This window comes from Vollenhovia emeryi, unplaced genomic scaffold (assembly GCF_000949405.1).
Source record: "Vollenhovia emeryi isolate VEMERY1.0 unplaced genomic scaffold, V.emery_V1.0 DF939120.1, whole genome shotgun sequence".
NCBI classification, from domain to species: Eukaryota; Metazoa; Arthropoda; class Insecta; order Hymenoptera; family Formicidae; genus Vollenhovia; species Vollenhovia emeryi.
In genome coordinates, this window is record NW_011967246.1 from 2,946,879 (window position 1) to 2,973,941 (window position 27,063).

At 45.3% G+C, this 27,063-nt stretch overlaps 3 protein-coding genes across 5 annotated transcripts; 2 read left to right on the plus strand and 1 right to left on the minus strand.

Moving 5' to 3' along the window:
* The first annotated feature begins 2,276 nt into the window (after nt 1-2,276).
* Nucleotides 2,277-9,487, plus strand: LOC105570592 (ubiquitin-like modifier-activating enzyme 1). Of its 2 annotated transcripts, none has more exons than XM_012027911.1 (5): nt 2,277-2,845; nt 3,938-4,412; nt 4,974-5,481; nt 5,667-6,740; nt 6,988-9,487. In XM_012027911.1, the coding sequence occupies exons 1-5, from the start codon at nt 2,431-2,433 to the stop codon at nt 7,711-7,713; spliced, it is 3,198 nt and encodes a 1,065-aa protein (XP_011883301.1). In that variant the 5' UTR covers nt 2,277-2,430; the 3' UTR covers nt 7,714-9,487. The 2 variants fall into 2 exon arrangements, with proteins under 2 accessions (XP_011883301.1, XP_011883302.1); XM_012027912.1 differs by having other exon boundaries at nt 6,994-9,487.
* Nucleotides 9,488-9,955: 468 nt separating this feature from the next.
* Nucleotides 9,956-13,222, plus strand: LOC105570593 (transmembrane protein 165). Its single transcript, XM_012027913.1, has 6 exons — nt 9,956-10,263; nt 10,635-10,836; nt 11,079-11,254; nt 11,788-11,970; nt 12,053-12,158; nt 12,259-13,222. The coding sequence occupies exons 1-6, from the start codon at nt 10,144-10,146 to the stop codon at nt 12,333-12,335; spliced, it is 864 nt and encodes a 287-aa protein (XP_011883303.1). The 5' UTR covers nt 9,956-10,143; the 3' UTR covers nt 12,336-13,222.
* A 322-nt stretch (nt 13,223-13,544) lies between these two features.
* On the minus strand, nt 13,545-26,816 carry LOC105570594 (cytoskeleton-associated protein 5). 2 transcript variants are annotated; one of them, XM_012027915.1, is made up of 22 exons: nt 25,915-26,816; nt 25,355-25,554; nt 23,110-25,008; nt 22,389-22,659; nt 21,773-22,315; nt 21,255-21,685; nt 20,978-21,121; nt 20,587-20,856; nt 19,875-20,078; nt 19,657-19,792; nt 19,390-19,583; nt 19,117-19,313; nt 18,778-18,933; nt 18,003-18,170; nt 17,715-17,877; nt 17,356-17,514; nt 16,971-17,158; nt 16,728-16,890; nt 16,402-16,575; nt 16,164-16,313; nt 15,767-15,941; nt 13,545-15,543 (listed from the first exon to the last, which is right to left on the minus strand). In XM_012027915.1, the coding sequence occupies exons 2-22, from the start codon at nt 25,409-25,411 to the stop codon at nt 15,419-15,421; spliced, it is 5,967 nt and encodes a 1,988-aa protein (XP_011883305.1). In that variant the 5' UTR covers nt 25,412-25,554; nt 25,915-26,816; the 3' UTR covers nt 13,545-15,418. The 2 variants fall into 2 exon arrangements, with proteins under 2 accessions (XP_011883305.1, XP_011883304.1); XM_012027914.1 differs by having other exon boundaries at nt 20,587-20,859; nt 25,915-26,815.
* Nucleotides 26,817-27,063: the final 247 nt, after the last annotated feature.

A 27,063-nucleotide genomic window follows, 5' to 3' on the forward strand; every position in this document is an offset into this window, starting at 1 on the left:
TTACAATTGCGTCGGGTCTGCAAAACTTGCGTTTTTTCAACATGGCGTCGAGAAATGGCGCGTTCGCCCGCGTAGCGCCGTCGACTTCTCTCTCGATCGGAAGACTCGCCGCAAACTCTTACCTCCCGGGTCGTTGCTCCGCAGTTTTATCGCCGCTCCCGCGGACTCGCGATCCGAGATTCGCGGCCGAGCTCGCGAAAACGCCAGGAGTCTTCCTGAAAACTTGAAACTCCATCCAACACAGCTCCAACGCGGCTGAACGACGTCGACGCGAGGGACGCATTCCGATTGGCCGCGGCGCTCTTCGCGCCCTCGCTCGCGGTCACGTGAGCGCGCGCTGCGATTGGCGCCCGCGCGCTGCCAACGTTCCGCGCAAAACGTTTCGCGCGCCATTACGCGCCGCGCGAATTTCTGTCCCGCCCCGGGGCTAAAATGCGAACGCATATGTCGGGATAATAAGTCGACGATCTTCGGGTTAAAGCGGGGAGCGCACACTTTTGCATAAGTGCATAAGCATATGCATAAAGAATTTGATTGGTCTATAAGCAAATGCATAAGGAATTGGACCAATCAAATTCGTTATGCATATGTTTATGCACTTATGCAAAAGTGTGTGCTTCCCGCTTTAACATTTTCTTAAATATAAGCACGGACTAATAGCGTTTTCGATTTTCTGACTCGACCCGACCCCGAGTCAGAAAAGTTTGATCAAAAGCAAGATTTGAACCACAATTTCTACAAAAATCTTACTCTTGATCAAACTTTTCTGACTCGGAGTCGGGTCGAGTCAGCAAATCGAAAACGCTATATGAATACCGGCCTAAGAGCGGCGTTTTACTCGATACCGTTTCAAGAGGCTGTTTTGCGCGCCTTCACGCCCGTTTTTACTTTTGGAACTATTTTGCTACGCAACTTCTGGCGCTGTCGATAAAGTCACCACTTTGTGCGTGTCAATGCTATCTTTCAGGATTGTGCTGTGAAATTCCAAATTACATTAACATAAATTATCCGCACGACATTCACATCAACTTTTCTCAAGTGGACAATGTAAATTTTATAAATTAGACGTTAGAATGCGTAGCACAGACGTGCACCAAGTGGAAACTTTATCGGCAGAGTAAGAAAATGCGTAATGAAATAGTTCCAAAAGTTAGGGCCATCGCACACAAAATTGCACAGCTGCATATGCATAGCATGAAAACCGTTTGAACCAATGAACATCGAACATTGAGTCGCCATATTGATTTACATAACGCGCTCATTGGTCCAGACGGTCTTGTGCTATGCATATGCAACTATGCAATTTTGTGTGCGATGGCCCTAAAGCTGAGCGTCCGCAAAACGGTCTCCCGAAACGATATCAAGTAGAACGCCGTCGTTCTTACGTTAATAGAAAAACCGGTCCTTTGCGTTTTTCAAATTAAATACTTTCAACATAACAAATTACGATTCAGTAAATTCAACAGGGGAACATAACGAGTAAAATAAACAATAATTCGACCACCTTTGGCGTTTCGAGGCGAGTCCGGAGAGAAAGACAACTCGAATCGCGAACAATCGGACATTCAAAAAGCGCGCGGGACGCGTCGGGTGATCGGCGCGCGCCGGCGCTCTGCTGTCTCCGTGACTCGTGGCGCGTCCACCAATCGGAGTCGGTCGCGGCGACGGCGACAGCTCCGGAGCGAGGGCGGGCGAATCGACGGAATCCGTGTAGCAACAGCGAATGGGAGCGAGCGAGGGGGGGTGGGGCGAGAAGCGCGGCAGCGTCGTCTCGGTGGATCGGGCGGAAAACGAGAGAGAGCGAGATTTTTGTGTCGTGCCACGCTGCGTGCCTACCGCACGTCGACGTTCTCCGGCGAGGGACATCAGAGACGGCGGGTTGTTCCGCAGAGTGTGGACGCGTAGGCGGTGGTGTGTGGCAGTCGCGCGGGGCCGCGGATAGGCGGCCAGCGAGGGCGCGTTCGCGGGGCTGCGGCGGCGGCGGCGGCGGCGGCGGTGGTGGCGGTCGAACAGGGGGCAAAGGAGCGGTGAGGAGGGAGGAGGGGAGGAGAGTGGTGGGGGAGACGTGTGCGGCGGCAGTGTGAGGTTGGTCGGTGCGCGTCCGTGGCTGGGTATCCGTCCTCTCGTCGTGGTGGTGTCGTCGCCGTCGGCAGTGTCGGCACCAGAGGTGCATCCGAGCTTCGGCGAGCCGTGTGCGCGGCGCGGTGGCAAGCGCGGTCGAGAGAAGCGGCGAGGAGAGGGAGAGAGAGTGAGAGGGAGAGAGATAGATAGATAGAGATAGAGCGAGGGAGTGAAAAGAGGGAAGGGTGAAAGAGAGAGAGAGAGAGAGTGTGTATGTGTGTATGTGTGTGTGAGTGAGAGCATAATCAGGGGAAATAATCGGCGGCACATAATCCGACGTCCCCGTGAACACGTCCGTCAAGTCCTCCGATGTCTAGTGCTGAGGTGGCGGACAGCTCCGTTGATCCCCCAGCCAAGAAGCGACGCGTTGGTGCTGCCAGCACGACGGGAGGAGCCGACGACGAGCTGACGACGACGAACGTGGCGGAGATGGACGTAGACATGGCGAAGAACGGCTCCACGAGCACCAGCGCCGGCACCGCTGGCCGGGCGCCCGCCGAGATCGATGAGGGTCTATACTCGCGGCAGCTCTACGTCCTTGGACACGACGCCATGCGCCGCATGGCGTCCTCGGACGTGCTCATCTCCGGCCTCGGCGGCCTCGGCGTCGAGATCGCCAAGAACATCATCCTCGGCGGCGTCAAGTCCGTCACCCTCCACGACCACGCCGCCTGCAAACTCGCCGATCTGGGCTCGCAGTTCTATCTCACCGAGGCGGACGTAGGTGAGGATAAAGCGCGCACGCCGTCCCGTGCGCGACGCCGGTCGGAAACACGTGAGCTGCGCCGAGGACGAAGAAAAGCGCGCGCGTCCTCTCGATCTCCCGTGGCCGATTTTCAGTCGACGTTAATTTGCTACATTTTTTTTTTGCCGATTTTAATGCGAAACACCGGAAATCGGAAGGATCTAGGGGAAACGAAGTATGATGCCATGTTGCGAAACAATCTATAAAAAGAATTGCAAAGCTTCTCCACGTACTCGTTTCGACTGCGCTCTTCTATCCGCATTGAAAGTCAAATTCAATGGTTGGACGATATTCAATGAGTGAAAAGTATTACATCTTTTATGCGTATTGGCAGAAGAAAGGAGAGGAAGATTGAAGTTTCTTGTATTTATCGGGGAGATTCGGCTTTCTTTCCGGCGATAAACTTGCACAATTCCAATCTGCGGGGCGATAAGATTTAAATCGAGATAAGGCGCAGCTGTCGCTATTGTTAAGCAAATTATAATTCTATTGCACCATCCAGTTACGCAGTTGTCGTTATTCTTATTGTGCGCTAGAAACGTGATGTAAAACTGCAAACTGCGCGCTATTAGCGCAAGTCATCGTGAAAAGGTTGTCCCGCAAAACGTTACTTGAGCGACTTTAAACACTTTTAAAGACACAACAATACACTCTTTGTCCTAAAGAGTCTGTCATGTCGATTCCAAGATGTACGAGATAAAAGATTTTGAGCCTCACATTAAATATATAAAGTCAAGTCATAATAAATACATGCTAAATTAATGCGTGTAGTTTGACAAAACTGAATTTCTAAAAATTTCCCCCCAGGTTGCGTGTACTCGGTCTATGCTGATAAAAAACGTTTAATAAGATAAAGATCGAAAGTATTGAAATTCGTAACTACAAAAATATCCCTCGTCAGCCTGCGAGTTGATCTTTTACAAGACCTTGGCGAGTGTCTGATACATTACCGAAATTAATAGGGAATTGATAAGCCTGTTATCACAGCTTTGTAATTGCACAACGGTTTAGCAGTCGATAGCACAAATAAAAGCAATATTTACCGTTGCTAAAACTGGATCCGCTCCACAGGTAAGAATCGTGCGGCTGCATGCTGTCAACGCCTGTCGGAGCTGAACAATTACGTGCCTACTCGCCACTACTCCGGCCCGCTGAGCGAGGATTACATTCAGCAGTTCAAGGTCGTGGTGCTGACGGAGACACCGTTGACCGAGCAGCTGCGCATCTCGCAGATCACCCGCGCCAACGACATCGCCCTGATACTCGCCGACACCCGCGGCCTCTTCTCGCAGGTGTTCTGCGACTTTGGCGAGTCGTTCACGGTGGTGGACACGAATGGCGAGCCGCCGGTGAGCGCGATGGTCGCCAGCGTCTCGCGCGACAGCGAAGGCGTCGTCACCTGCCTGGACGACACACGCCACGGCATGGAGGACGGTGACTACGTCACGTTCTCCGAGGTGCAGGGCATGACCGAGCTAAACGGGTGCGAGCCGATCAAGATCAAAGTGCTGGGCCCGTACACTTTCAGCATTGGCGACACTTCCAGGTGAAGCACACGGTCGTCTCGCTCGGGGATTTAAAATTGGGACGCGTACATGAGCCCTGACTGGCCAAGTTTCACACTGTGTGACTTTCAGTTTCTCGTTGTTTCTGTTGAAAGAAGGAACAGTATACAATGTAGTTAGGATATAACATATGCGTTTTTACCACTAAATTTTCAACCCGGTCCTTTTAAGATATAAATCAATTACAGTGTAAACGCCTTTATTTTAAGGACCTGGCACAGATGGAGGTGGTCACTTGAATTGTCATGTGAATCCGTACACCGTATTTATGCCATTCTGTCCTGTGCGCCATTACAATTAGACGGAATCATTGGCGTCAGTGAATTCACGGCTACCTCCATCTGTGCCAAGTCCTTAAAATAAAAGCGTTTACACTGTAATTGATTTATACATGTTTTTAAATATTGATTTTATTATTGTGAGCCTTCTTACCTTTAATTTTTTTTTATGATGATAATAAAGACGAAGATATATATAATTAAGAGAATATTGTCTTTGGTGAGATTTCGGTCAGTCTAATAAGACGAGTCGAATGTCGCCAGGTTCTCCGAGTACGTGCGCAGTGGTATCGTGACCCAGGTAAAGATGCCCAAGACCCTGCACTTCACGCCGTTACAAACGGCCCTGAAGAAACCAGAGTTTCTCGTCACGGACTTCGGCAAATTCGACTATCCGGAGCAGCTGCATCTGGCCTTCCTGACGCTGCATCAGTACATGGCCGACAGGGGCACGTTGCCGCGATCGTGGAACCAGTCGGACGCCGACGAGTTCGTCGCCCTCGCCGAGCAGGTCAAGGACAGCCACGGATTTGACACCGAGATAAACGGCGAGCTGCTGCGCACGTTCGCCAAGGTATCCGCCGGCGACTTGAATCCCATGAACGCCACGATCGGCGGCATCGTTGCCCAAGAGGTGATGAAGGCTTGTTCCGGCAAGTTCCACCCCATCTATCAATGGCTGTACTTCGACGCCATCGAATGCCTGCCCGTTGACCGTTCGGAGCTCACCGAGGAGGACTGCAGTCCCACGGGATCCCGTTACGATTCTCAGGTACAATGTTGACCGGTGACTGACGTTTTCTTCGGAGAACTTTCGGAGAATTTGAAGAAAGTTGAATATCAAACCTGCTTCCTGGCAGTAATCTAACTCGGCCGAATTATACTTTTCATCTATGAACGAAAGTACGAAGGCACTTGATTTCACTACGCGGTATAATCGTTAATTAAACTTTTCAGGTGGCTGTTTTCGGCAAGAAATTCCAATCCAAGATCGGCAGCTTGAAGTACTTCGTGGTCGGTGCCGGTGCAATTGGTTGTGAATTATTGAAGAACTTTGCGATGGTCGGCGTCGGCGCGGAGAACGGTTGTGTCACGGTTACAGACATGGACCTAATCGAGAAGTCCAACTTGAATCGGCAGTTTCTGTTCAGACCGTCGGACGTGCAGCAGTCCAAGTCGTCGACGGCGGCCAGGGTCATCAAGGGCATGAATCCCGACATGAAGGTGGTCGCGCACGAGAATCGGGTGTGCCCGGAGACGGAGAAGATCTACAACGACGATTTCTTCGAGGTGCTGGACGGCGTGGCGAACGCGCTCGACAACGTCAACGCCCGCATCTACATGGACCGTCGTTGCGTGTACTATCGTAAACCCCTACTGGAATCCGGTACACTCGGCACTAAGGGCAACACTCAGGTTGTGGTGCCGTTCCTCACTGAATCTTACAGCTCGTCGCAGGACCCGCCGGAGAAGAGCATTCCCATCTGCACGCTCAAGAACTTCCCCAACGCCATCGAGCACACTCTGCAATGGGCCCGCGACAACTTCGAAGGCCTGTTCCGCCAGTCGGCGGAGAACGCGGCGCAGTACATTTCCGACGGGCAGTTCGTCGATCGGACGCTCAAGCTGCCCGGTGTGCAACCCCTCGAGGTGCTGGAGTCCGTCAAAACGGCGCTGGTCGACGAGAGGCCGAACAACTTCGCGGATTGCGTGGCATGGGCCCGTTGCCACTGGCAGGAGCAGTACAGCAATCAAATCCGCCAGCTGTTGTTCAACTTCCCGCCGGATCAGGTGACCTCGAGCGGCCAGCCCTTCTGGTCCGGCCCGAAACGCTGTCCGGATCCACTGGCCTTCGACGTCAATGACTCTCTGCATATAGATTACATCGTTGCCGGTGCCAATCTCAAGGCCAAAGTTTACGGGATACCCACGAACCGCGACAGAGAAGAGATCGCCAGGATCCTAGCCACCGTCAAAGTACCGGTCTTCACGCCCAAGTCCGGCGTGAAAATCGCCGAAACGGACTCGCAGGTAGGAACCCAACTAACGTACGTTGTAATCGATGGAGATTTTGCATCGAGTGTTATTCAAAATTTGAAATTCTTGGAAAGCTTGTTAAGAGAGTATCAAGATCTTATATCAGTGTCGATAAAATAATCTTTGGAATCTTAAGATATTGAAAATACTCGAGACCAGAAATTTTCTTTCGACCAAGTGTACTTTTGCGATGTCGAGGAAGAGAGGGAAACGGAGAATTAAAGGGCGATTATGCTTTCAGGTGCAGGTGTCGAACGGCAGCGGCAACATCGACCACGAACGATTGTCGCAGCTGCAGGAAGAGCTGCCGAAGGTGGAGAATCTGAACGGCCTGGCGATTTACCCGCAGGAATTCGAGAAAGACGACGACACCAACTTCCACATAGACTTCATTGTCGCGGCGTCGAATTTGCGCGCCACCAACTACAAGATCTCGCCGGCGGATCGGCACAAGAGCAAACTGATCGCCGGCAAGATCATCCCGGCGATCGCCACCACCACCTCAGTGGTAGCCGGTCTCGTCTGTCTGGAACTGTACAAGCTGACGCGCGGCGTACGCGACCTGTCGCTCTACAAGAACGGCTTCGTGAACCTGGCGCTACCGTTCTTCGGTTTCAGCGAGCCGATTGCCGCCCCCAAGCTCAAGTACTACGACATCGAGTGGACGTTGTGGGACCGTTTTGAAGTGAAGGGCGAGTTGACGTTGAAGGAATTCCTCGACTACTTCAAGGAGCGCCACAATCTGGAAGTGACAATGCTGTCGCAGGGTATCTGCATGCTGTACTCGTTCTTCATGGCGAAGCCCAAGTGCCAGGAGCGTATGGGCCTGCTAATGTCGGAGGTGGTGAAGAAGGTGTCGAAGAAGAAGCTGGAGCCGCACGTGCGCGCCCTCGTGTTCGAGCTGTGCTGCAACGACGAGGACGGGAACGACGTCGAGGTGCCGTACGTGCGCTACACTCTACCCTGACTCGCCCGCGCGGCCCCCGATCGCGCCAGATGATGTCTACTTAACTAAGACACTTTAGCCGTACATAGTGATTTCTACAAATTTCTATTTTACGACGATGTAATACATACAGGAGACATTACTGTTGCTGATCCTCGTCTATGAATGTCTGTGTGAAGGCACTCTTTCTTTCTACATGTATACAGAGTTTTCTTTCTTTCTTTTTTTTTCTTTACACCGTCAGAGATGTGAATTCTCACGCGTTACTACCGCCAGCGCTTAGTAGTGATCTTGAGCAGCGAGGTCGGATTCTTCATTTCGTTTAGGGAATTAGATTCGTGCGCGAGTTTGCTCCCCGATCGGTCGCTACGAACGTGCCGGATTATGATGTTTCCTCATTATTTGAACTACATTGTCACTTGCTCAAACAAGTACAGAGTATCCAATTTCCTATTTTCTAGAAAACATTTTTTTGACGATCAAGCTTCTTTCCTTTTAACTGATAGACGATCCATGGTGAAAACTATTAAAAAAAATTAATAAATTCTCCACGTATCGTGGACCTGTTAAATAAACTAACGAGCTACGGATTCAAAATAATCAGATCTGTGCACGTGTGCGTCTGTTAATGCGCGCGTGCAAATTTCTCACTCTCTTTCGCTCTTCGAATTTATATCTCGATACGATATGCGAAAATAGACACCCGCTTTCTCATCCTCCTGATGTCATAATCCGATATACACGATCGCAGCGACGAATCTCGCGCGGAGTCTCGCGTTCGGCTTGCCGGGGCTAAATTTACTTCTCGTCTTTCTCTCGGCTGTACCTTATTTTGTACCGGTTTGCTCGCGACGCGCCCCAATGCGATTGCGATCCGATTGGGGGAGAAAGGAAGAAGTGAAAATAGAAGCAAATAGAAGCAAATTTCCACGACGGCGGAAGAGGAGGATATCTTCAATGAGATTACGACTCCCTTTCGGCTCGCTCGGACGAACATACGTGCCGCCCTTATTCAGCAGAATCTGATGTAAATCAAACTGGAGAGATGGATACTCCTTATTATCGTCTCTTGAGGTTCCTTAGACCGATGTATTATTAAACGTAGTCCCGTAGAAAGATGTATAAATAATCAGTCCCGGGCTGTTAACGAACGTCATACGCCTCGTGTTTCTTTCTCTTCCTTTCGTTTCTTTTTTTTTTGTTTTTCGTTTGCGCGCAAGTGATTGTCCCAACGGGAGTGAAGGAGCGGCTACGCGCGACCAGGTCCTTGGAGATATATTTCTTTCATCGTCCGCCTTTTCCAACGTTCTCACGAAAGATTTGATACGCGTTTAGGGCTTTTACAATCGGTACGATTACGTTCACATCTGATTTATCCGCTTCGCAACGTCTTTCTCGAATAATAATGATAATATAATAGTAGCAGTAGTGGTAGCAGTAGTAGTTAGTAGTAGTAGTAATAATAATAATAATGAATAAACTATTGGATAAGGCTGGTTGTTGTTACGACGTATACACTGCATTTAAATTTATAAAACGATGTCTTTGGAAGAAAGAGAAGCTTCTTAAAAAAGAAAAAAATAGAGAAGAAAATAAAAAAATTGCGTACACACTTTAGACCAAGGAAGATAAACAAACATAAAAGGAAAGATATTTTGTTAATTTTAGGATATATAATGCGGATATTTATTATATATATATATATATAAATATATCATTTCGTCGATAGACAAATAGATGTGTTTGGATTTCAAGAAGTATGAAATAATAACGAGAATAAAATGGGAAGTATACACGCCCCCTAGTATTCTGTGCCATCCCCGGGCGAGATTTATTTGTCCTCGATTCCAGCGGGTAAACCGAAGCTTTCGTATACGATAGAAAATCCGAGGTTGGGCGGAGAAATCGGAAAAGCTTTCGATTGATTTGAAATTTCGATTCGAAATTTGGTTCACGAGTCCCAGTCTGCAATAGATGATTTAAGCCCTAAGCCTCAAGAAATTGACCAATCACGGTTCAAGTATGAGTAGAATACGCGACTGTGATTAATTTCTGAAGGTTTAGATTTTAAATCTCCATTGCAGATGGGTATTTAATTTGTCCTGGGCTTCGTCAGGTTCCGCCAATCTGTATGGACGGGCCTTGAGTCCTTAAAATTGGAATTCAGCCAATCGGGTCTGAGGCTGCCTCGCCTGATTGGCTGAACTCGGATCCACGGTCGGAAATCGCGCGACGCGATTCGCGTCTGCGCGCGACACGAACGCCGCTCTCCGGCGCGCCGAGCCTGATCCTAACCTTCTCGCGGATCGCGAGGAAAACAACATGGCGATCGCGGTATGATTTCTGTAGATCCGGGACGAGGACGTTTTTTTTGCGAGGTTATCTCAAGCGCAACGTCTGTCACGCGTATCTGCCGCATTAGTAAAATTTAATACCTCGAAGTAGCGCACGATGGGAGCCGAACGTTTAATTTACGCCTGCTCCCTGATTTTGACGATCTGTCTGTCGGCCGTTGTCTGCGAGATCGAGCCGCGTTACGATGAGAAAATTCAACTGTCCGCGACGTCGACGGTAAGCTCCCAAGATTTAACTCGGTAAGATCTCTCTCGGCGCCCCTCAAAATGTCTCGTGACTGTGAACTGAAAAAAAGGAGCTTTATTTACGAAGAGAATTTCGTTAAATTGACAAAGACTCGTGGTAACGTTTAGGGTCTCAAAAGACACTTTTGCTCCGACGCTCCTAACAAAATTTTCAAATTTTGAAGACGTTGAAAAGTACGAAAGCAACTTTCACAGCCAGATCTGAACGCCTTGAAAATTCTAAAACACCACCCAGGGCCTGTAAATTTGATTATTATTAAGTTACAAGCTTTAGAAGCAACGTTAGAGAGAACTCCCTGACGTACGCAAGTCCGTGAGCTGTAACTCGTGCAATGTTTTTAGAAACTGCCCGAGTTCGTCTCGGAGAGGCCACAGGACAGAGTGGGCTTCCTGCACGCCTTCGTAGCATCCTTGTCGGTCATCGTGGTGTCGGAGCTGGGGGACAAGACGTTCTTCATCGCCGCTATTATGGCGATGAAGCATCCAAGATTGACTGTATTCATCGGGGCGATAAGCGCCCTCGCGCTGATGACTATTCTGTCAGGTATCATCGCGATAGAACATCTAGCGATTTCACAGGCGCTACTGCTGGGCCGTTGCATGTAAAATACGCACTTGTCTCGATTCCTTGGTGGACCTTTGAGTGCTGTTAACGCAAGACCAATGTTTCAGATACAGCGATCCTTTCGTTAATGTACAACAATAATAATTTGCAACTTACTTTGCTATGTTTGCGTGGAATTGTCACAGGCGGCAGTTATAACGTTAAGCGTCCTTTGCTTTCAGTGGTGTTCGGATACGCAGCGACGATAATTCCTCGTGCCTACACCTACTACATCTCCACTCTGCTCTTCGCTCTGTTCGGATTGAAAATGCTGCGAGACGGGTACTACATGTCGGCGACGGAAGCACAAGACGAGTTAGAAGAGGTGCAGTCGGACCTGAGGAAAAGAGACGACGAGGTATACAGATGCTGCCCAGATGTTTCTAAATCTGTCGGATGCAACGTAACATTTTACGCGCGAGAATGAGTGCGAAGAGAATTGTTCTAGCTAAACGAGATAGTTAAATAGAATATTATAGAAATGTTGAAATATCCCGTTGTAGCTACTCTTTTATTTGTTAAACTAAAATGGATCAATAATGCTTGAATTTAATTTGGACAAAACTCTGTTTTTAATCGTAGAGCAGTATCTCGTAAGAATTATTTTGAACAATGGAAAAGAATTGCTGTTTCTTCGAAGAAACGTGTTGGAATATAAATTGCAGCATTTTTGAGATTACACTAAAGATACAAAATTTTAAATCGAACCTTATTGCACCGTCTATTTAAACACAGTGATTTTCTCTGTTCAATCTTACGAAAGAATTACAGAAAAATTTCTGTTCAAAGAATTAATTTACAGAGTGTAATAAAAGAGAGTTGTTTGTCTAAATGGTGCGTCTAACGTTTTTGCAGGAAGTTGAATAATCTTTAAAATGTCATCGCTTTCAGTATGAAAAGGAGACGACGAGTACTTTGGTTCAGGATCCTGAAACCGGAGTAATACGTAAAACTACTAAAAGTAGTGCGCTCATGCTGCTTTCTAGGATATTCTTTCAGGCGTTCACGCTTACCTTTCTTGCGGAATGGGGCGATCGCTCTCAGTTAACGACCATTATCCTCGCTGCAAGAGAGGTACCTTCACGCAACAGTTTTACTGCAACAGTAATGTCTCTATGCGTACGTAACAGCGCTTAATTGCGATCGTTATTTACAGGATGTTTACGGTGTGGTACTAGGTGGAATACTGGGCCATTCGTTTTGTACAGGCTTAGCGGTTTTAGGAGGACGTATAATAGCTCAAAAAATATCAGTGAGAACAGGTAATTCGAATGATTTTGTCGCGTACACGCAATACAAGTTGATCACGATGTCGGAGGCTTGCAGGAAACTAACGAGTCCAACTTACTCTGATATTTTCAGTGACCATTATTGGAGGTTTGGTGTTCCTGCTATTTGCCATAACGGCGCTCTTCGTCAACCCTGTAGAAAATGTTTGAGTCCTTCAGAGAGATTTCCAGTATTTGTATTACTTCGTGAATATTGTATATCGTGTATGTTGCGAGAATGTTGTATGTTTGTACAGAGTGTGATCTGTTCTACTAGAATTTTGGCAAAATCACGAAGTTAATCGAACGCCAGCCAGTTTCGGCCGGCGAGAGAGAACGGTCTTCTTAATATAGATTATGTATACATTGTACATTCGCTATCGACGAGGAACCCAATTACTTCGCTAGCAATTAAGCGATAGTGCGGATAAACTCCGTATCTATTCTCTCGAAGTCTGTGTCCCTAGTTTTCCGTTATCGATTATAAAAACAATCGAAATGCCGCATTCTCGTCGTGGAGTTCCTCAGGATGAAAAAATTACATTTTCTGCAAGACAGTTTCTTGTGTTAGTAACATATTTCGTGATCTTTATTATTATTTATATTGTATTAACTATTTTCTAGTTGATATAATTAATAATAATATCGATGCGGCATTCAAACCAGATTCTCTTAATGCAATATTTTATCGAATTTGTGTACCTAACGTCTGCGCGCAGACATGAATATATTACTCAATTGTACTTCATATAAATAAGCTTGTCGCCTGTACCACATGTGTATATGCCATTTGTAAGATATCAAAGAGAATACTGTAATATATGATGATAATATAACAAAAGAATGTTGTATCGGCATGATGCCGTAGACAAATAGACAAGATTTTAACGAAACAAAGAATACAACAAAGAAATGTTGATATGTTTAATGAATAGAACAAAACTTTCAGTACAACAGAAATTGTAAATAGAATTTTCCTATCATACGCTGAACATGTATAAAATTAATCCTCATTTAGAAAAATCTATTTTAATTATACTATATTGTACAAAAAAAAACGTGCTTCTGTGTGCTGAAACAAATATTGTAAAATAAATATGCAAATATAAAATCGTTACGCATGAAAGTCATGTTCTACATATTTCCATTATTTTGCGTTGCCGCGAATTTTTGTAACACGAGCAATTGCAAGACGCGTAGAAATTAAAATACCTTTTTTTTGCGAAAGAAGGCCACTTCTACACGATTTGTAAGATTCGATTATCAGAAATCTGTTTTGAGAATCGACTGAAAGTCTTGGAATCCAGCTCAATGCTGTCGAATATTACAAACGTATTGTGAAGGGAAGTCTTGTATTTTCTCGCTTTGTCGGACATGTCAGCTTTGTCGAATATCATTTTTATTAGTGCATGTATATACATGTTCTATTTACACTACAGAATATAAGTCTTGGGGGAGAAAAGCGGTAAGTTCTCAAATAGAGCAACTTCGAATCGTAAGATTTTCAGATAGTAAAGTAGTTTCTATTTTCCTCCATTTTATATATTATTAGTTACGTTTCCTTCGTTATCTTTTCTCTCACCGGTAATAGAAAGGTGAATGCGCTTTTCACATTGTCAAGCCACAAAAACCTCGTAACTTAAAAATTTCATTAATCACGAGTATCTAATGACGTTTATTCATAAACAAGCGGAAAAATAATTACAGTACCATTAGTAATCGTAATTTGCAGTTACATCGTGTAACATACGCATTTTGTTTATTGTGTAATATGATTTAATTTATGGCTTTAACTTAATTTATAATAATCACGCGATTAATTAATTCTTGCAAATACTCTGTAAACACTAAAACTTATTTGTGGGACTTAGTTATTTTACTTGGTATCAGTATAAAATCGCGCGAGACATTTTTTCGAAGCTATCGGTATTAAAAAATTCAATATTAAAATTCATATTTCAGACATTTCAAATAGACAAACTAAAACTCTAATCCTGGATGTTTTTAGTTATGAGCTTTTCACAGCTTAACATCGGTTTTTTTTTCTTATCATATCGAGTAATAAACGAAGTATCGATGCCGATTGCTAGCTACTATCTTTTGCTCCTATCCCTAAATACTGGAATATGACAGTTTGCGTTCTTAATAAATAGAACAGATCGCTGTTGCTTTCGCAAAACCTCCTATTCTTGTCTCCCATGTAAAGACTCGTAAAAGAAATATTTATATCTCTGACGTGTAAACCTCGATAGGCACAAATCTTTTCCAGTTTTCGGTGCGGTGTCTACACAATGCTTTGAAGAACGTTAAAATTAAAACATTTACGAGAGAACCGGACCTTTACGAGAAAACGTCTAAGGTCTTTTTTTTTATCTCGCCATTATACAGCGATGTTTTTTATGCAGTGATATGAAAGAAAAAGTGTTCCGCCTACAGTTAATACTTCATTGTATATTGCGCTGGGTTATATCGGTTCGTCTATCGTTTACCTCTTTCTCTCTCTTTTTTTAACTATAACTTTTCCGGAGACCGGATACAAAAGTTGAAATGATATGTATCATTCTAAAGTTCCCTTCTCTTTGCGAAAATAGTAGGTTCTGCGAAAATAACGACGATGTAGTGATTATGAATCTAATCGAGTTCAAATGGAACAAATTTATTTAGAAAAAATTGTAAAAAAAATATTAAATACTAAATTAAAGATCGTAAAATAAAATCGTACTACGACAAGATCGACGCTTGAATCGTGCAAGTTTCGTATACTTATACATACGTATACCGTTATATGACCTTACATAAATAGTAACATTATTATTAACTATACATAACTGCAGTGGAAGAAACAAAAGGTCATGCACGTATCGTCGTTACATTGCGGGCAACGTAACGTTACTACGGTTAGAACGCAGAATCATTACGCTGTCCGATGTAACGATGTAATCCGATAGCGCGGCTATATTATACCCTACGATTCGCGTTCGCGTTCAAGTCTTCTGCTAACGTGTGCAAATCATTTAAGTTAATTCACCGAGAACAAGTAATCGGATGTACAATCTCATCGAAAACCAGAGATTCGTACGCAAAGCAACTGGTGGGTCATCTCAATGTTGAAATTCAGCGGTGGAAAACGCCATGGGATTGAACATTTCAAAAGATGCGAATAAATAAGTCGGACACAATATGCTCACCTTACACATACATGTATATATGTATCGTGTCCCGCTTACCTAACTAACATACTTATGCTTAATCATTCACGGTAGATTCGGCGGGAAGGTCATTTTGTTCTGTGCTTCGAGGGCTCGGAGCTTCTGGAGCCTGTACATTGGATCCATCATGTCCTTGCCGTCAGCGGCCACGGCTGAAGTCTCGGTAGTTTCTGTATTATTCATTTTGTATTTGATTAAATTGAAACAATGTTGTTTTTCTTGCATAATTACGTTACGTATGAAACGTTGGATTTTAAAAATTCGAACAATACTCGCGGATTTTTGTCTCATCTTTATTTTATGTATTATATATTAAATCGACGAGAGAGCAAGTCGTTTTGGTAGCATTAACTGTCTTTTGCTCGCGGAAGAACTAATTAATAGACTGCTTACCTAAGGAGTATTGATTATTAGTTTGCGACAAGATAGTCTGGCTTTTCCGCGCCTGATCGATCTCCCTCAGTCCCTGTTCTATGAAGTCTTGGAAGAATTGATGGGATTTAACCAGAAACGGTTGTACGTCTGCCTCCGGATATTGAAGTTTGAAATCGTATAACTGCACTAGGCCCTACGAAAACATGGTCAAACGACTAACGGTGTACTTCAAATTTAAAAACGTCATTAGAGTTTCTGAGGAATGCGTAAAGACAAAACAATTTAAAATACAACGAAATAAGTAAAAAGCTACATCAATAATGTTTACAAAAATTTAATAATTTCCAGAGCTGGAATAAGTTTTAATTTACATTATTTAAAAAAGCAGAACATTTATTTGCATATGCATAGATACCTCTTCCGTGTGCTCTTTGGATCCGATTTTCTTGAATATTTCGGCCAATTGCTGCCGAGTTGACTTGGACAAGTGCTTTGGCGCCTTTCCCACATTATTTGGTTTTGATGTCGCTTTCGCTGTGGCGTTGATCTCATCTGGCTTAAGACTCTATTGGGATAAATGTCATTAATTAATTCCTGACGATACCATTTTTTTATATGTAAAAAAATTATATATATAATTATACGAAACTAACCGCGATTAATCTTATTAAGTAAGCGTGTAATTCAGATTCATTCGTATTGTTTATTAGCGTCAAGTGGTTAAGTATCGAACTGCCTTTCACTCTGGTCATACTGTGAAGAACCGTCTTGACTGTCCGTAGCGGAGTATCGGACTTTCGCTTCTTCCACCATGTTGTAGGATAATCCTATAAACATATAATATTATTGCATTAAAATATTTAAAGCATAGTCAGAAAAGCTTTATTAACTTATTAATAATTCACATATATTGCAAAATTGTCACATAATCTTTCTTATGCCTTCTCGTTTACTTGAACAAAACGAAACGTTGCATTACCTTAAGGAAACGGTGCACTTCCAAGAGTATCGTATCGTAATCTAAGTCAGCAGCCCAGTTCGACATTGTTTTCACTATTTTCCACAAACATTTCATCACCAACTCTTCGTATTTCGAAGGAACGTTTGACTCAGCGCAGGAATGAAGCAGCTTAATCAATACACTGGAAACAAACGGAATAAGGTACAAATAAAAAAAACTTAAACATAAATATCATGTTATCGTCTCTCTTATAAATCGTACCATATAATCGTGGTATGGTTAGAATTGTCAATAATTTTCACCATAATGTTATTGATCACTCTGTAATACGCTCCAGCCTGATGCAAATGTTCCAACTTGTTTTCAGCCAACAAACTTATCATCTGATCTACCAGTTCCTTCAAATGCATGAAAGGGACATTCTTCCCAAGAAATCCAGTGTCATAAAACTGGAATAAAAGCTTCTTTAAATCGCTAATAAAAATTAAAATTGCTTGTGGAAGTTTAATTTAAACTTCTCATTAAATATTCGTTCAAAACTTTCTCATTAAATGCTTCATCAAAAATTAAATTTCATAATTCTTATATTTAACGTACATCAAATCGCTTATTAAAATATATATAATTGTAGACTAGTTGCACCCACCACAAGTATAACCAGAAATGTATTTCTGAAGCCCCTGGATACATCCGCGTTTTCTTGACGTAACGGATACGTTTGCAATAGCTTTAACTGCATATTTATCGAGCCGATAAATTTATCCTCTTTTGATTGCAAGCTGACCGCTTGATGAGATTGTAACAACTGCAATATAAACATGCTAATAGACATTTACACATATATTATGCAGGACTTAAGAAAAAACTTTGCATTTCTACGCAACGACTGCCTAATTCTAATTACATTTTCGCATGCTAAAGTCACAACGAAAAGCTACACAGAGCACTTTTTGAGAATCGTCAAACTTTGTAGCGTATTCCAACGTCAAGAGAATAAATACAAACGTTTTCTATCGCATTCATGGACTGTATCGCAGTGGACAGATCCATACTGGCCATGGACAAGATGTTACGCTCGAGGGTGTCGTCTTTACTGCTAGCAGAAGTAGGTGATACAACGGACGACGATTTCGACACTAACAATTTCGGTGGCGAAATCGGTATCATTCTGAAAAGTTTAGCGGAAAGTTACCAACACGGTTCAAATACAACAATACATTGCTTAGTAAATATAATTAATCCAATTATTAATAATCCATAACTTTATCCATGATTTTATTAGGTTTAACTTACTGTGTTTTAGGTGGGTTCAACACATTCACCGGGGGTTCGTTCAAATCTAGTAAGCTGGGTTCCGGTAATACCGGATTACAACATTTGACTTCGGGCTTCTGCAGAAACTCCATGTCTAGTCTAAAGGGGCCTGACGGAACCTTTGGTTGCATCGCTGTGGGAGAATTCCTAGAAGACAAATTGAAGATTTCGTTGACATGTTCGCATTGCAACTTAAAGAAATAACACATCACAAATCACATCAAATATCCCACTACTTCAATACAATGTTGTTAGAGGTATTTAATCATTAAATTAAATTGCAGCAATCTAAACAAATACGTTTCTAATTTGTAAATTGAATAAAGCAACGTGAAGGAGGGAAGAGTAGGAAACTCTCATTTATCAATTTGTATTATCTACTATAATATACACATCACTGAGATTGAGATAAGCAAGTTGGAAAAACATCACGTGAATAGATTATTATACACTGCCAAGTATTATTTGTTATTTTATAGCCATTTAAATCCCTGGAGCCCTTTTGCATTTTCTGGTACGAAACAGATGACACATTCAAGCATGTTGATGAAAAGGAGAAGAGAAAAGTGAGATAAATTGAAATTACAGAAAATCTCTGCAACTGAAACGAACAGACAGACAAGTGACAATATTCCACAATAGACGAGTTATCGTAAGCAGGATGCACGATGAAATTCCGCAACATTTCCCGGCACCACGTTGTTAGAGTGCACCGCAAAGACAATTGTGTAAATGATTAAAATAAGCAACAAACGTTTCCGAATCATCTCGATCGGACGGATGATTTTGCGTATCGGTTTTGTCATCGTCGACAATTTCCTGGTCCGAGTTTGAAGGAGATTCTGATTTATTAATGACCACGGAAATCACCTGCTCTTCCTCAGTATTGTCAGTAGTGCTGGCATGTGTCCTGCGGATATGTTAAAAGCGAAGCACACATGCAAACATGAGTGACTTGGGAGATAATATTCCACGAGAAAATCATGTTAGAGAAAAAAAAACCGATTAAAAAGATTAAGATTATTTCCTTTTAAACAATCGGCACGATGGCAGCTGCTGAAATTTTGTAGCATCACGTGTAAAAAGGACTCACAGCTCTGGTACTGTCTCCACTGGCTCGGCAATCTCTTCCTGTTCCTCTTCGTAATCCGCCTCCATGTCATCCGTCGGTGGACTAGAAGTCGCGACCACAGGCGTGGAGAGTCTGATAGTAGATGCGGACTTTGTGGGCCGATTCTTCGCTGCTCTCTTGATTCGTTCGTCCAATAGGGACCTGTCTTTCTCCGATATCTATTACGCGACAAACAACATGACGTTTCCTCCTCTTAAGTTATAATTAAAGTTAACTAAATTTACTTGTACGCACCTGGCCGATAAACTTGAATACACGTTCCCCTTCGAGGAAATAGGCCTGGACGATGCAGTTTAGCGCGGCATTACGAACGGAATTGTCACGATCCGCGATCTGCTTCGCAACTTCCTTCAACGCCGCGGATGGCGTGGGTTGACAAACAGATATTCCGTAATTCTCAATTAGCGATCCTAATTGATCCAGACATTCTGCAAGCATCAACGCGTGTTTAACCCAAGTATCACTTTCGTAACATCTTGCATCAAAAATCGAATCGTCTACCTGTTCGCTGTCGGGCGTTCTTCGACTTCAAACCCTCCATTACGTATGAAAATAATTTGCTCACAGGATACACCAGAGCAATTTGCTTGAATAAAGCTCGTACGCCATTACGTACAGCATCCTTCGGGTCACCTATCTATTAATCAATATAACAAATATAATAAAATGACATGTAAAAAATTAATGTGAGAAATAATCCAAGAGAAAAATCGACGTACCTTGATAATGAGATAGGGTATAAACGACGCTGCCTCATTTTCCAACACGTGATACTGGTCTTCGATTAACATGTTAAAGACCAATTGTAAGTAATCCAATCCTTTCAGGAGCACCGACGGATTGGTATCGAAAAATCGCAATGTCAACCATTTGAGAATGAGATCAAGATTAGATACCAATGCTTTACTGTTTCCTGGAAGATCCTGATAAAAGAATAGATAGCAAAGACTTAAATAATTAATAAATCACCAGAAGAAGAAAAGAAGGAGCTCGGAGTGTTCATGTCATAATAATACACTTAGCGCGAGACACTACCGTGTCTCGTGATTATTTTATTAAGAGTAAAGAGATAATCAAACGCGGTTCAGTCTATCGCCAGACTAGTCCCAGTATAAAAAACTGTAATTATCAATAAAAAGTACAAAAATTGATGTCATCAAATGTATATTTTATACATATATGTTCATATTTAAATACCATTTAATTTCAATTAACGCTTTTTAAAAGACACAAATTTTTATAATTTGATAAAAATGACTTACTTTTACTTAGTGCAATTAAATTACTGTAAGTAAAGTTTGCCATCAAGTTTTTCAGTTAGAAAAAGATTATTAGACGCTAATATTCTCTGTGTAAAATTTGTCATGAAACACTGAAAATAGCGAATACCGATATGTTCATATATATGCTTTGATTCATATGTACACTTACCTCGGTGAGCGCCTCGATAGCCTTTAGATGATATCGAAAATCAGAATGAAACATGTTTGCCCTCAAAGTCTTATTAACATTCGCAGCTGCCATAAGATCCTTCAGAAGCTCGACGAACTCTTCTCTGGGCGTGGTGAAGTTCCATTTGAGCACCTTCAGCTTCTGCTCGTCGATCACACGCTGGTGCTTCAAATTGTTGACCACCAACAAAGGACTGGTGTCGACATCGTCATCTTTCTTACGAGCACTGCCCGGTTTCGATGACGTACCCTTCTAAAACAATGTATGATTAACGATACGTCATAAAAAAAAGTATTTATAAAAATACAGAATTAAATTTCTAAAAGATTAGAGAGAGTTAACTTGAATTCGTCAAATGATGTTCAATTACCGATTTAACCGCTTTCACTACTTTTGCGCCCTTCGCGCCCTTCTGGATATTATCGTCTGACAATTCTTTCTTAGGCAGAGGCTTCAGAGGTAGACTAGGACGAGCTTTGTCCAGTGCTGCAATCACTACCGTCCTCGACCCTGGCTGCAAAAAAATTTACAATTCTTTCTATTCTTTATTAACGATACAATGACAGCTAATTCATTACATTTTAATATTACTATTATTGCATTGAGAAATCTATATATAGGAGATATCTCGCAATTCGCATAAATACCTTCAGTTTTTCGGTGTTTCTGACCATCGCTTCATAAGAGAGATGAATCATGAAGCCAAGAACAGCTTCCTGAGCGTTCTTTCGTACATCCGAGTTACGGTCTTCTAGATTAGCATACAAATAGGGAAGGCACACGAAGAGCTCCTCTTTGGGAATCTGTTTCACCGGGATCGGGGGCAATTTCTGCGCCAGCCAGTTCCATAGTTCAGACCGCAACACCGGTGAGCCCGCCTTCAATGCGTCGCCTATCATCTCGCCATCGAAGAATTCCTTATAGCCGCACGTATCTCCCCATGTATTGATACAGGAAATCGCGGCAACTCTGATCCAATTTTTGCCGTCACCCAGACACAGTAGAAATCCCGGAAACAGGACGCGAACGTGCTGCTTTACCGGTGGTCCAATAGCCGTCGCCAATGTTTCACATATACCTGAAGCATAGTGACATTGTTAGTTAGAAAGAATGTTTACATTATGAATGAAAGGAAATGATCGCAAAGTTAATGCAAATTACTGACCTAGAGCTGCTTGTGCAATCTTGCTGTTGCTGTCCACGAGACGCAGGGCCAAGCCCTGCGGCAAATCGCCGATGGTCGATTTGATACATTTTGCCTCGGCAACCATAGCGTTTATCTTTTGCAACGCTTCGTTACGCACTTTCCAATTCTTGTCGGCCAATTCGGCCAGCAGCGCTTCGGTGATCTGGGCGCCGATGTCGACGCGCGGAATCAGCTCGTTGAGTTCCGGTTCGCTGTCGCCCGCTTTTTTCTCCGACTCCTCCACGTCCTCCTCCTCATCCTCGGCGTTGACGGCGTTGGTCTTCCGGGCTTTAGCGCCGCGAACAGGCGCCGGTGGAGTTTCGCCGTAGCGCTTCTCGCACTCTTGCTCGATCTGTTGCCGCAGCGCAGGCTTCTCGTTATCGAAGTACGCCAGCAGTGGTTTGCCCATGTAAAGATACAAAGTGCCTAGCAAGGTCACCGCGGCGGTGCGCACGGCGGGATTTGTCGCCGCCACCGCCTTCTTGATATTCTCGATGATGGACTTGACGTTGAGACTATAACCTGAGAGATATATGGATGAATTAGTAAATTGAATGTTGCAGCCGGTAATTTGCAAAACGAAAACATTACAAACCAAACTCCGCGAGTCCCCGACACAACCAAACCAGTGTCTCCTGCTGCACCTTAGGATTCTTCTGATTGAACGCGAATGCCACCACCTCGTCCGCTATATACTCAAAGCTTATAGCCTGGGCGATGACCAGCAAAGTCTCGGCGGCGATCGAACTGTTCTTCGCGTCCGCCAGCTTCTCCGCGATGTCCATGAGACAGTACTCAGCCACGGTGGCTGTGAAGGGATGATTTTCCGCCAGGTACTTCACAATCTCTACGCGTAGTTTTAACACCTGCAGGCAGAAATTAAATTAGGTATCTTGCTATAAGAACGTTCTTTCAGTTTCTTTATAACTAACTGTGAAACAAAACTCAACTTTAAACGGTAAATTAAATTTGTTATAAATGTTGAATATATTATTATATATGGTAAATTACATGTTAAATGTGTGGCGAGCGTGGCACAGAGAAATGTGCGCTGCTTAGCAAACAAATAAACGAAAAGATCCGAGTTCAAATCCACCCACGGATACCGCTGATTTTTTCGGACGCTACGTCTTGGAGAGAAGTGGCAACTATCAAGAGTATCCTGCCACACATATCCCTGTCCTTCGAAAAGGAGGTTGGCGAGAGGCCAACAATGAGCCTCGGATGGAGGCAATTTGTTGCAAAGGCCAGGGCCCACTTGGGGCTGTATAGTGTAATGATGAAGAATTACATGTTGATCTTAATCCCACCATTACCTGGAAATTGGTGTCCTTGAAGCCAGGCTTCTTCGCCAAAGTCCGTACAATCACCTGGGTCGGCACCTCCGAATCCATCGCCCTGACGGTGTCTGACAACTGCGTGACCGCGGCCAGACGCGTTTTCCAATTGCTGTCCACGAGTCCGGTGATTATCTCGGCCGGCAAGAGCTCCGCCGCCATCTCGTCAATCTCCTCCGGAGTGTAATTCCTCTCTATCTGAACGGCTTTCCTCGCGGACGACGCCAGATTCGTGAGCGACGAGCCCCCGCCCGGTTTCTTAGACGTCAGCTTCTTTCCGGTCGCGATACCGGTGTTCGGTCTCTTCGCGGCGCTCGACTTGCCGCTCTTCGAGCTCTCCTTGCTCGCCTTGTTTGGCCGCTGAGACTCCACTTTGGCCGGGGCGGTGTTGGGTCGCTCCTGCTTTTTTGTACCACTCGACACTTTGACTATCACCGCCTTGTCGGCGCATTCTTTGATCTTCGTCATCTTCAGATTGTCAATATCGGTCAAGAACGGCATCATTGCCTTCTCGCCGATCAGCTTCATCGCCGTGCCGAGCGCTTCCGCCGAATTATCGCGTACCGTCGGGTCTGGCTCGTTGAGCGTCTTCAGCAGCGTGCCGGTGTAAGACTTGAGCAGCCTCTTGTTGAGGTTCGCAGGCGGCGTGTGCGCGAAACATCGCGCCAGATACGCGGCCGTTTCGGCCTTCACGGCCGGATTCTTGTTCTCCAAGGCGGCCAGGGTGTCCTCGAGGATGAGATCGATGCTTATGCTCGTGTAAATGGCGTCGGCAGCGTCCCGCAGTGCCTGCACCACAGTCTGCTTCTTCTCGCGAAACTTCTCCAGAATGGTGGGCAAACAGGCGACGGCGTAAGGCTGGAATCGTTTCTTCAGACCCGTGGCCAGACCAGCTAGACACTTGCCCGCGAGCGTAACTACCACCACATTCGTGTCCTTCGAGATGATCTTCTTCAGAGCTCTCACCGCGTCACCGTAGTCGCCGTTCTCCAGTTTCGGATTCTTTACGAGCGCCTCGAGTGCCTCCAGCGCCTCCTTCCGCTCCTGCCACTTCTTAGCCTCGATCTTTTCATAAAAGTCTTTCGGCAGCTTCGACAGAATGTCCACAGGCGCCAGCAGATCGTACGGATCTATGTCCGGCACCAAGGCACCGTCCGCGTCTTCGTTGTCGTCCTCGCCGTTATCGCTCGCCGCCGCGGAATTGCCGTTGCCGCCCCTGTTCTTCGGCTTCTGCGAGCGCAGGTGGCGCATGGGCACCACCTTCTCTTCACCGAGGCTGCTAAACTCTGCCTCAAGCTCAGCGATGTGCACCGCCTTCAGTGTGTTCAATTGCTGCCTCAGGCGTTCGCCCACCCATCGGTACATCTCCACCACCATGGCTTTGCCCTCCTCGCGCACCGTCTTGTCTCGGTCGTCCAGGAAATTCGCTATCTTCTTCATCAGCGGCTTTATATTGACCACCTTGGGCCCGAATTCCTTGAGCGCCTGCGTCAAGGTGGCGATGCACGCTGAAACGATCTTCGGATTCTTCGCCTCGGTGCCCTTCAGCAGCTCCTCCTGCACCGCCTCGTGCTTCTCGATCTCGATGTACATGAGCGTGATCTGCACAGCCAGCTCCTTCGTCTTGGCTTTAGGCGCGGCGATACACTTGGACACGATGCCGTTCATCACCTCGATTACTATCTTGCCGGCGATCGCGGCGTTCTCCGCGAAGGCCAGGGTCGCCTCCAGGCCCTTCTCCTGCGCAGCCGCGTTACTGTCCACCACGAACTTCTTGATGAGGCCGGCATACTTGTTCCACTCGGGCGACTTCTCATCGTCGATGCACTGGAACGTCTTCACGCACTCTTCGTACCCGTGCAGGCGTGCTCGCCAAGACTACGCAACATCGTACATTATTTAATTCAACTTACTGTAATGCCTGTTTCTACCAACGCGGATTAACGTCAATCTCGGTTCAAAATCTTTTACTAGGTTTTTAAATTAGAAAAAGAAGTAAGTTATATAATAAGCTCAGATTAAAATTAATCTGTAGCGATGGAAACGAGCGTGAGACCCGGTTTTTCATTTTCCAGTTATTGTTAACTCACTTCCGGATTAAAACATCATAGATTGGTTACAAGTTTAACATTTGTTGCGACAATCGCGATCGATGAAAAAAGTAACCCGCCTACAAATCTAGAACGCGAAAAACACCACAAGTATCTCGAACACAGCCCAGTACCTTGTGCGCAAGGCGCTCCTCGAGAGGCAGCTTCACGTATTCCGTGTCCTGCTCCATGACCGGTTATTCTGGAACAATGATTCACTCGGAGTATCCCCTGTGTCTCGTCGGAAGTGACATCGGTGTGAACGATCGTACGCGTATGCCTTCTTCAATCGCCAAGGCGTAACAATTCAAAACAGACGCGCAAACGTACGATTCTGCAACAAGTGCAAGTTTTACAGGCTTTCGCTCGGTCAGGGCGCGCGGAAACGCGGCGTTGAATCAAACGGCTCGGACTTCGACGAGTAGCCCCGTCGAGCGACAAGACAAATTCGACGAGGACTCCTCGTAAACCCCCGTCCAGTAGCTGAAGGCTGGAAGGCGAGTGTAAACGTACGTAAAGTCGGTTCCTCTCGCGCGCGTTCGATTCAACCCGCCGGAGAAACAACGGTCGAAGGACACCCGTCGGCCAGCGGGTGTCGTCACTCGGCGGGACAGCCGAAAAAGGCAACGTTCGGCTCGGCGCAGAGTTTCGACACCGCGATCCGGCGGACGGTGGCCCCGTCATTCGCGCTTACCTCGGCAGCAGGACAACGACATGAAAAAGTCGCGGTGCGGCGGGGTAAAGCGAGCGGCGTCGCTCGCGCGAGTGAACGCGCGCTTCAAGTAAGTGGCGCAAGCGTGACCGCCGGACGAGCCGCGACTCCACGACCTCCTCACGCGGCCATTAAATCCGTTGCGTGTCGGATTTTCAAATGTACATGCCCCTTGTAACTGTCAAAGCACGGGAACCCAAACAAAACGTTGTGCGTGTACCTAGAGCGGCGAAACGGAATTCCCGGTGAACCGTTCGATGCCACGAGTTCGGTGTCGCGCCGACGGGTAGCGCGAGAGGCGGACGTGCCACGCGTAAAGGCCCGTTCACAGGCACGCGCGCACTCGCTATTCGTCCACACTTTCCGCGCTTCGTTCGATCTCTTCTTCCCGCCGGCACACTTAACCACACACTTAACCACACTTTAACCAACTCCGATTGACTTGGCAGGCGATCGATATGTTGTAATTTTTCCTTGTCACTTCACCCGACGATCGAGATTCTCGTGGGAAACGATCGCGTTACGACGAGCGACGCGAAGACACGCGACACGTCCACCTCGCTCGACCGACTCGCGCCGAATATTCCGGTACAATAGACTGTTTTCGAACGAGGTGTTCACCGCGCTACGTCATTGCTTGGAATCCAAAAAAGCGCTCGGCGACCGAGTTGTTTACGCCGCTCGGTCAATGCCGCTACGTCATTTCTCGGAATCGGGGCTCGGCGAGCGAGTTGTTTACGTCGAAACTGTTCACGCCGTACGCAGTGTATCATTCACGCGGCGAGAGTTGAACGAGTCTGTTGTGCCCGCGCCGTTCCGTATATCGTATTATCGTTTCTTGATACGTGTTCGCGACAAGTGCGGGAAGAAATCGCGATCGCTCTCTGCGAAAAATTATAATATCTCGATCGCTTGGCAAGAAATAATCTCTCGGACAATTATACGTGAAAAAGTGCGCGTATAACATAAACTTTCCACTCCCGGTGAGAAATGATTCGTCGATCGACGACGAAATCATGGTGTAAAGATATAAAGGTGCTATTACATGGAAGCATCGTGCGTCGTGCGTAAAGCGTCAAACGCGCGCGCAGCACCTTTGCGCAGATGTCTAAACGTGCAGATTTCAGCGTC

Bases quoted from the DNA above. Each gene is read 5' to 3' on its own strand.
- LOC105570592 (XM_012027911.1), top strand. From the start codon at position 2,431: ATGTCTAGTGCTGAGGTGGCGGACAGCTCCGTTGATCCCCCAGCCAAG. The intron at 5,482-5,666 runs GTACAATGTTGA...TAAACTTTTCAG, and splicing joins GATCCCGTTACGATTCTCAG to GTGGCTGTTTTCGGCAAGAA. The intron at 6,741-6,987 runs GTAGGAACCCAA...TTATGCTTTCAG, and splicing joins TCGCCGAAACGGACTCGCAG to GTGCAGGTGTCGAACGGCAG.
- LOC105570593 (XM_012027913.1), top strand. From the start codon at position 10,144: ATGGGAGCCGAACGTTTAATTTACGCCTGCTCCCTGATTTTGACGATC. The intron at 10,837-11,078 runs GTATCATCGCGA...CTTTGCTTTCAG, and splicing joins GCTGATGACTATTCTGTCAG to TGGTGTTCGGATACGCAGCG. The intron at 11,971-12,052 runs GTACCTTCACGC...CGTTATTTACAG, and splicing joins TTATCCTCGCTGCAAGAGAG to GATGTTTACGGTGTGGTACT.
- LOC105570594 (XM_012027914.1), bottom strand. From the start codon at position 25,411: ATGGAGCAGGACACGGAATACGTGAAGCTGCCTCTCGAGGAGCGCCTT. The intron at 21,686-21,772 runs GTCAGTAATTTG...ACTATGCTTCAG, and splicing joins GATTGCACAAGCAGCTCTAG to GTATATGTGAAACATTGGCG. The intron at 20,860-20,977 runs GTAATTGAACAT...ACATTGTTTTAG, and splicing joins TAGTGAAAGCGGTTAAATCG to AAGGGTACGTCATCGAAACC.